Below are 10213 nucleotides of genomic sequence, written 5' to 3'. Positions count from 1 at the left end.
CATCATCTTTTGTGGGGAAAGATTCGCACTCGAAAGTACATAAATTACAAGAAGATTTTCCAATTGAGCAATGCTAGATACAGTCCCCATTTGGGGACTGCAATGTAAGCCTAAGCTATTTTAACTTTAAAATTTTTTAAAATTATAAAATTATCCTTCTTAAAATGATGTTTTCTCTCATTTAACAATGTGCTTGCACATACAGTCCCCACTTGAGGACTGCAAATAGAATTTCTCTTTTCAATTTCATATGGCTACATGTATTTTAAAAAAAAAAATAATGTTGGATATAAGTTTTAAATAAATAAATTTTATATAAATTATTTATAAAAAAGTATATATTTTATTAATAAAAAAATTTTTACTCTTTTTTAAGATAAAATTCACATTTTTACAAAAAAAAAAAATTACACAGAAGTTATGTATTTAACATTTATACAAATAATTTCTCCTACTTAAAATGTCGGTATTTTTCAATTTACATGATAATGGTGCCAATTGTCATGCGTGTGGCCTGTTATGTTCTGTCAAAGTGAATGAGGCCAGGCTGGCACCCTTTCACATGATTGAGGTGGGTCTCCCTCTCCTCTGTCCGTCCACATGCGGTCTCAATGCCCCCATGCACCCTCACTTATTTTATTCCCTTTATTTCTCCATCACCCCAAGTTTCACGCACTCTCCCCTGCCACCCCCCAAAACCCATCCACGTTTCATAACTGGCAAACGCCTCCCCTCCCCCATGCCACATCCGTGTAACCCAATGTCAATTTATCGAACGCGTTCTCTCATTTTGTCCTTGCACTTATCAATTCTCAACACATGTAAGCAAACAATCCCACACTGATACTTAATAGCTAAATTCTCTGGCTCTCTCTCTCTCTCTCACTCTCACAGGGGCCGTTTCAAACACTTCTGTCGGCGATACACGTTATTAATCATATTGAAATGGAGAATAATTACCAATTTAGTGGATATTAATATTATTATATTTCTTTCTCCTTGATACCTTTGCTTTGCTGAGCTTGATTTTTGCTTGATTGCATGGCAACTGGCAAGCTGATTTTTTTTTTTTTTTTGTACTACAATTGTTTTGCTTGCCATATATAAGCATTCGTCTCTCCTGTCATGTACATAATTAATGCTTATAATAAGCATCCATACATACTTGCACAGAGCTCCCCTGTTTTTGTGGGTGGTTCCTCTTCTACTTCTCCAGTTCCCCTGCCTCTCTCTTTTTTCTCTCTGTTTCTCTGCTGCTGTTTTGTTCTTTCTTGCCTCTTGGTGTTCTGGGCTTCACCGCGTCCTGTTCTTGTCTCTTTGGTCACTGGCTGCTGCTGAGGCTTTTGTCTCATGAAGATCCTAGTAAGTACGTTTTTTTTTTTTTGGGGGTTTGTTTTATTTTTTTCCTTTACTATTTTCCTTCTTCCAAATCTGGAATTTCGGAACTTGATTGTTTAAGTACGATTTTTTTATTGCCCAGGTATTTATTCAAGTTTATCTTTATTGGTGGTGGTGGCCGTTGCAGATGTTTTGATCTAATATTGCTGTTTTTTTTTTTTTTTTTGCTTAAAAGATGATCTTTGATATTGAATATGTTTTATAATCACAGTTTTCGTGATCTTGCAAACTTCTCGATTCAGATGTTTGAAATCCAATAACGGTGTTGAGTCTATTTGTGTTTGATCTGTGTGTCCTTTGGATCGAATTCTTGGTTTTTCGTTTAATGGTACACCTTTTTATTTCTTTTCTCATTTCCTTTCCGAATAAGTTACTAGAAATTATAAATTTGTACCCCTAGAAAGTCTTCCGAGGTATCAGTTGCTGGCCACTTTATTTGTTCTCCCGCCTTCCAGGTGGCACTGCTCTTGCTGCTGGCACTTAGCAATGCTGTCAAAACCAATGGAGATAAGAGTGATGGACAGTGTGATTATAAGCTGACATTGGAGCCAAGACCACATAGTGTGTCTATCTTGGAGTTTGGTGCTGTGGGAGATGGTAAAACATTGAACACCTTAGCCTTCCGGAATGCCATTTTCTATCTCAAGTCCTTCGCTGATAAAGGTGGTGCTCAGCTCTATGTGCCCCCGGGAAGGTGGCTTACAGGAAGCTTCAATCTTACCAGCCACCTTACACTCTTCTTGGAAAAAGGTGCTGTCATTCTTGGATCTCAGGTAAGTTTCTTCCCTTTGCCTTTGCTCCCCTTTTGTAACCTATTTCATTTTATTGTTTTCTAAACTGATTCGTAGTCAGTGTGTAGGATATACTTCTAACAAAGTAGTATTTTCTGTTAGCCTTGGATTTTCACACACTGTCATTTGTTAAGGACCCATCGCATTGGGAAGTTGTTGAACCCTTACCATCATACGGTAGGGGGGTGGATGTTCCCGGAAGAAGATATCGAAGCTTGATAAATGGATATATGTTACTTGACGTGGTGATTACAGGTATATATAACTTCAAGTTTCTCGTTTTGACATTGTTTTCTCTGTAATCTGTGTCACATTTACACGGCCATGTGTACTGCGCTAGGTGATAATGGAACCATTGATGGCCAGGGCTCAGTTTGGTGGGATTGGTATAATTATCATTCTTTGAACTACAGCCGCCCTCATCTCGTGGAGTTTGTGGCGTCTGAATATTTAGTAGTTTCAAATCTTACTTTCTTGAATGCCCCTGCATATAACATCCATCCAGTCTATTGCAGGTATGCTTTAAATCCCCGGTGACTGGTATGCTCTTTTTCTAAAATTTAAGTCAATTTCCTAACATTTGAAGGGATTGGATTTATATGTCATTGGGTTCAATGCAGTAACGTGCATGTTCAGAATGTCTCTATCTCTGCTCCCCCTGATTCCCCCTACACCGTTGGTGTAGTTCCAGGTCAGTAATGATATTTGACTCGCCACTTTTTGGTTCCCAGTGGGAAAAAAAAAATGATCTAAGCTATAAATAAGGATTAATCTCCAATCAAGAGCCTTTCTTCATATCTGCCCATCTGGCCTTCTCTATATTGTTATTTATAGAAAACAATTGTTTAGAACTTTTTATTAAATTTAGTTTTGCAAAGGACCCAGAGCGATGGCATTTTGTTTCCTCTCTGGATTCCTTGGGTCTTGTATTTTTTCTTTTTTACTTGGGTCGTGTTAAACATGCCTACTTGTAGTAGAAATATTTCACTTGGATCTTTTGTCAAGCATGTTATCAAAGGAATCACACACTTTAATTGTATGTCTGTTCTGTTGTGATATCACTGATATGTGAGAATGGGTACTTGTTTGAAGTGTGGTTCTGGGGTTTTAACAAGACTCGCTGAACATTTTTGAAATTACACTTAACAGTAAAAAATATACTTACTCATTTACAAATCCCTCTATCCCTCTCTCTCTCTGGTATGCATTTCAGGCTTTCTCTTTTTTGTTTTGGAATGATTACATGAGGCGAAATTTCATTAAGACATGTTAATATTGTGTTGTGATTTCAGATTCCTCTGATAATGTGTGCATAGAGGATTGCATCATCGACATGGGCTATGATGCCATTGCCCTCAAGAGTGGTTGGGATGAGTATGGTATTGCTTATGGGAGACCCACCACTAATGTACACATCAGAAGGGTCCGCCTAAAATCATATTCGGGTTCTTCCCTTGCTTTTGGTAGTGAGATGTCTGGTGGCATTTCTGATGTGCATGTTGAGCAGGTCTATCTATACAACTCATTTGGCGGGATTGAGTTTAGAACCATCAAGGGCAGAGGTGGTTACATTAAGAGAATCATTATATCAGATGTTGAAATGGCAAACATCTTCTTGGCATTTGCTGCCACTGGTCAGTGCGGGTCCCATCCAGACAACAACTATGATCCTAATGCTCTCCCAGTTTTTGATCACATCACCTTGCAGGATGTGATTGGCACAAACATCACAATTGCTGGAAGCTTTACAGGGATACAAGAATCTCCTTTTACTTCTATCTGTCTATTCAATGTCTCCTTCTCAATTAGTTCTGGATCCCCCACTTCTTGGGTATGTTCCAATGTCTTTGGCTTTTCGGAGTCCGTGTATCCTGAACCTTGCCCTGACCTTCAGAGCTCATATCCAAATTCTTCCTCAGCTTGCCTTTCCCTTCTGCATTTCAATGGAGAAGTTGCAGTCTTATGATGCCTTTCCCTCCTCCATACTACTACAATCATACTTTTCAGCACCACTTTACAATGAGGAAAAAAACAGATATTCTCCTACCTTTTACCATTTCAAATTAGGCCACATTCTTTCCAATAAGAAACATGTCTACACTATTTTCTCCATATCCTCCTATATTTGCGTTTTTGTATGTTGAGATGTGCAGCTTATTTGTACAGATTCATTTCTTCATTCATGTGTAAGGAAATTTTTGATAGTGATGGTGCATAGGTACATTGATGTTGTTAGTATTGCAGTGCAATTTCATTGTAAAATGTTTATTTGATGTGGAGTTACATGTCATATGCGATGGTACATATGAAAGGAAATTTCAAGAGGAGCCATGTGATTTGAATAGAGGGTTTGGACTATCAAAGCAAAGATATACTGGATGAGTTTATTAATTTTTACTTCTTTTCCCTTTTTATTCATTTATTAATATTTTTTGGCCATTGATTTTTTCCCTCTTGACTGTTCCAAGATGTGAGTCTGCATAAATTCAGGTTGGAAACTATATCAAGATCCATTTCTCTCCCTTCACTTAAAAAGTTAGAACAATAGAGCATTTACAAAGAAAACCTAACGATTAATAATCAAAGATTAAACGGAAGGCATTTCAAATAGTATCGGCAACTTTTTTGCTAACTTGGAATTAGATGTGACCATTAGATTTTTTAGCTAATAATATTATATTATATTATTATAACAAATAAAAATGATTGTAGCTATAACTTTATAGTATTAACGCTATATGAATTTAATTAGGTTATTATTTAAAAAATAAACTATTTTATTACTGTACATCATTTACGTAGAAAAGAAGTTGGTTTTAATTTTTATAATAAAATATTACTTTTGATTATGAACTGTGCATCTTCAAATTTGAAGATGTACTTAAAATCATTGTAGCTCAAAGTTTAAATTTTTACATTTTGATAAAGTCAATGTACATGATTTTATTTACATTTTTTCAAATTTTGAAGATGCATTGGCTTCTGATGAGGCCAATGTCAATGCTCTGGAGAGGTTTGGATAATGAGCTGAGATGACAGTTGAAAGTTAAATAAAATATTGTTAGAATATTATTTTTTAATATTATTATTATTTTGAGATTTAAAAAAATTGAATTGTTTATTATATGTTGTTTGGAAATTTAAAAAAATTGTAATAATTAAATGAGATGAATTTTATATCCAAACCCAATTTAGGTCCCGTTTGGATACAAAAACGATTTCATATTATTTCATCTCATATTATCATTATAACTTTTCTAAATTTTCACACAAAATATAATAAATAATTTAATTTTTTTAAATCATAAAATAATAATAATATTAAAAAATAATTTTCTAATAATATTTTATTCAAATTTCAAATTTCATATAAAACAATCGATCTCTCACTATCCAAACATTTAGGTGTGATCATGATAGTATCCTTACTACCTGAGAGTGGAACAGGAGGTACTAGACAGCAGGAAGCCACAGTAAAGTAAATTCCACGTACGCTTCCTTTTGAGAGTAACATTAATAATATAAGATAAATATTTGGATTCGAAATTCAACAATTGGTAAATTCTAAACCACTTGAAATCAACTTAACACTGTTAGGGCTACATACGTAAATAGTATCACTAGATTATTTACAATAAGAGAAAGAGAAACATTTTAATCATAAAGAGATTTAGCAAAAATAAACCTACAAACTAATGTGATTTTATGATAAGTTAGATTGTAAAGCTATATTTATTGTAACGTAACCCTAACGTATCATATGAAATCACGTCAGTTTATAAGTTTACTTTTATAAGTTCTCTTTATGATTGTAATATTTCTTTAAGAGAAAATACTATAAACATAATAAGCGGGATTGCTTTCAAAACTAACTATCTTATGCGTCTTTCCTCTTTTGGCTTGTTGATTTAGGTTGTGTTTGAATGTTAAGCATATTTCAGATTATACGTGAATAGTTGTAAAATAATTTTTAAATAATAATAAAATAGTCTGAAAATATCAGTTGTATTACAAACAGTGAGTGATTAGTCCATCTCCAATTTTGTTATTGTTATTACACATCCAAATGTCGAACAATCAATTCACGTTATAGTTTCTTCTTGTTTCACTACAAAACTTCACGTCAAATACATTGATTGCTACATTAAATGCCCCTTCAATTGCCATCAACTATTTTAAGACTAATGTTATACACCGCACTCTTATTTTATTTTAATTATACAGGCAGGTTTGGGGGGTGAGATGAAAATTTTGTGTTTTGTTTTAGTATTTAAAATATTATATTTTAGTATTATTATTGTATTGAGATTTGAAAAAGTTGAATTAGGATTTGAAAAAGTTGAATTGTTTATTATATTTTGTATGGGGATTTGAAAAATGTGTAATAATGAGATGAGATGAGATGAGAATTTTGTGTCTCATCCCATCCCCCAAACCTGCCCTAAGTAATATGTGACACATTTATCACCATTAGATGATAAAGAAGCATGTAATAAATGATCATTTAATGGTAATAAATGTATCACATCATATTTAATGGGATGAAAGTGGGATGGTAGTATGGTGTATATAATTTTTCCTACTTTAATAGATGATGTTATCTTGCCCTTCGGCTCATTATTCTTGATTTCCACTCGAGTCTGCCTCCTAATCTCATGCATTACAATCGCGTCTCTTGGTGGGTAGGAACCGTTTTGGGACTGTGAGTTAACTAAAGTCTCGTTTGGATACAAGAAATGTTTCATCTCATCTTATTATTATAATTTTTTTAAATTTTCACACAAAATATAATAAACAACTCAACTTTTTTAAATTCTAAAATAATAATAATATTAAAAATTAATATTTTAACAATATTTTATTTAACTTTCATTTCATTTCAATTTATCTCATCTCAACTCACTATCCAAATAGCACCTAAGTCTACCTTAGGCTTTCTGGCCCTCTACGGCTGTTTACTCAATTGATAACCTTACGAGGAGTGCATGTCTCGTCCATAACGTCTTTTGCACATAATTGGTTTTTCTCATTTGTGAAGAATGCTGTTATTGAAACCGAGCAAATTATGGATAAAAAAACCGATTCTCACATATGAACTGTGAATGAACAATATTAAGATTGGGGGTGCTACCCGCACCTCTCGAGTAGGTAGCTTCTAGCCTCAACCCTACCCCCTGTGGGCGAGTGCCCATGTTTATATACGAGAGGGCAAATTGGCTCCCAAGACTGTTTGCCCATGGCCCACGAGGAGAGAGGGAGAGGAGGGGGAATGTTTTAAAACAAAACCTAAAGAAAAACTAACGTTGTTTTCTTAAAAAAATATTATTTTTTAAATACATATATTGGGTTGGTGGATGAGTGAAAACTCGGGTAGGCTTAAGCCTTGTCCGGACATTGTCCCCCGGCACTTACTAGTATGTGGGTAGGTGCCCTTGCCTGCCCCAGCCTGGGGTCGAATGGGGGGAGGGGCAGGATGCAGAGGCCCATCGCCGCCCAACCCTAATCAAGATATGTAAGTATTTACTTTCTTATATGTGATTTGGTCCATACCCTCGTCATTTTCTATCGCAAAATATGTGTTAAAGTGTTTTGTTAATAAATGTATCCCTCCATAACATTTTTAAGAATTAATCATGTGGCCCATAGTTTCTCCTCCAATATTGATTATTAGTGTTTAAAATTCAAAGTTTTTAATTTCTTTATGTTCTCGTCGGAATGGCCAGAGTTTTTCATATTGAAACAATAATTGGAATGGTGTAATGAGTTGTTCTGTTTTGGCTCAAATTTTGACTATTCCACTCTCTTCCAATCCATTCCGACTGCATTTTGGTATTTTGGCCAAACACTTATTTGAGTTTAGAATTAGGCTAAGAGCCATTCTACTCATTATTCCTACACCACACATCACATTTGATTTTTTATTTATTGTTTTGTACTTGTTAAATTAAAAGAATTTTTTTACTCATTATTGATATATCACATATTTGGTAAGAGTTCTGTTACTCATTATTTCCACACACCACACACCATATTTATTTTTGTTTTATTTTTCTTAAACTAATTGAATTATTCTGCTTATCATCCATATATCACACATTTTATAAGAGAAAAAAATAAGAATAAAAAAGTGTGGTGTGTATGGATGATGAATATAATTTTTCATTTGATAAAGGAAAAAATAAAAAAAAATATGTGTGGTGTAGAAGGCAAGTTCTTCTACAGGCAGTCGGCTGCTTATAACCGCTATGTAGTCGATGCCATGTCAACAAAATTAAAAATACCAAAAAATGCTTCTTGCAATCGCATGAGGGAGTTAGCATGCAATCGTGGCCATGCGGAAAATTTTCTTGGCAAAACACATCATGACCTCCCCTTCTTCCTCGTGCTTTCTCCTTCATTGCACCCCTTTCTCCCATTATGCTTGTTTCTCTCCTCTCCAAAGCTTCTTTTCTTTTCTTCCACAAAGAAAACTTCATTCTCAATCACCATGGCCTTTATCTTTGTAGCGCTCAATCACCATGGCATTCATCTTTACAGCTCCAAAAACTTCCTTCCCTTCTTCTTCTTTCTTTGTAACCTGAACCTTTGTTGTCCTGTCAAGATGCAACAAGCTTCTGTGCCTACAAATCACAAGCAAAAATATTTAGATAACTTTCATAGTATTAAAATGCAAAGGGAACAAAATATAAACGTCGAACCTTTTCTCTTTCTAAAACTAGTTCTATATTTTGCCTCTTCTAGACTGTCGTGACTGGAGCTCTCTTGGAAATATCATTTTTGGTTCTTCATAAGCGAATTCACATAAATGAATCCCTATAAACGTTAAAAAATCAATAAAGAAAATTGATAAACAAGGAAAAAGAAATTTTTTTTACTAGGATGTGTCGAAGTATGGGGTTAATGAACCGAGTGAGAGGAAGAAAACAAATCGATTTGCACAAATCCTTCACAAATTCTACAATCGACCCTTTTATACTTTGATTTTTCGTCGTGCATTTCTTTGCTTGTGAAGAAGAGTCATAGAAAGCTATGGAATAGAAAAATAGAATTTTACATGAGCATGGAATAGAAAGCCGTAATAAAAAAGGAAAATGCTACATGCCCCGCTGGGGGCTCCCGCTGGGGCATGTAGCATTTTTTTATATATTTTTTTAAATTTATTTTTATATAGATATTTTTAATAATTTTAAATATTTTAAAAAATAAAATAAAAATTATAATATTATTTAAAAATATTTTCTTAATTACGAAGTAGAATAAAAATTAATATTTAATTATTTGTATTTTACTTTCTGATTAAGGAAGTGTTTTTTTTTTACTTTCTGATTAAGGAAGTGTTTTTTAATGATTTGTTTTTTACTTTCTGATTAAGGAAGTGTTTTTTAATGATTTTTTTTTACTTTCTGATTAAAGAAGTGTTTTTTAATGATTTTTTTTTTTTACTTTTTGATTAAGGAAGTGTTTTTTAATGATATTTTAAATTTATTTTATTTTTTAAAAATATTTATAAGTGTAAAAAAAAATCTATATAAAAAATAAATTAAAACATTACACATAAAAAAGTACATGTTAAGCTCAACGGGAACCCCCAACGGGAGCTGTAATATGACTATTTTAAATATTTAAAAAAAAATCATAATATTATTAAAAAATATTTTCTTAATCATGAAGTAAAATAAAAAATTATAAAAAAATATTTTTTTATAATTTTTTATTTTACTTCGTAATTAAGAAAATATTTTTTAATATATATTTTTTACTTTTGGATTAAGAAAATATTTTTTAATATATATTTTTTACTTTTGGATTAAAAAAATATTTTCTTAATAATATTTTAATTTTATTTTTTTAAAATATTTTAAAATATTAAAAAATCTAAGTAAAAATTATTTAAATAAAATATATATTAAATAATACTACAGCCCCAGCGGGAGCCCCCAGCGGGGGCTGTAGCACTACCCAATAAAAAAAGAGTGGATATATATTCACTCTAAAAATTAGTGAAAAATGGAAGGAACCTGGGA

General features: G+C 33.0%; 1 protein-coding gene across 2 annotated transcripts; it reads left to right on the top strand.

Annotated features, from left to right (window-relative positions):
- The first annotated feature begins 443 nt into the window (after positions 1 to 443).
- On the top strand, positions 444 to 4557 carry LOC108988990 (probable polygalacturonase). 2 transcript variants are annotated; one of them, XM_018962426.2, is made up of 6 exons: positions 444 to 1362; positions 1854 to 2171; positions 2324 to 2444; positions 2530 to 2704; positions 2810 to 2880; positions 3482 to 4557. In XM_018962426.2, the coding sequence occupies exons 1-6, from the start codon at positions 1351 to 1353 to the stop codon at positions 4153 to 4155; spliced, it is 1371 nt and encodes a 456-aa protein (XP_018817971.1). In that variant the 5' UTR covers positions 444 to 1350; the 3' UTR covers positions 4156 to 4557. The 2 variants fall into 2 exon arrangements, with proteins under 2 accessions (XP_018817971.1, XP_035548582.1); XM_035692689.1 differs by lacking the exon at positions 444 to 1362 and adding an exon at positions 1610 to 1726.
- Positions 4558 to 10213: the final 5656 nt, after the last annotated feature.

This window comes from Juglans regia, chromosome 7 (assembly GCF_001411555.2).
Source record: "Juglans regia cultivar Chandler chromosome 7, Walnut 2.0, whole genome shotgun sequence".
In the NCBI taxonomy this organism is placed as follows: Eukaryota; Viridiplantae; Streptophyta; class Magnoliopsida; order Fagales; family Juglandaceae; genus Juglans; species Juglans regia.
The sequence above is the reverse complement of the archived record's forward strand: the minus strand, read 5'-3'. Positions and strand labels throughout refer to the sequence as shown.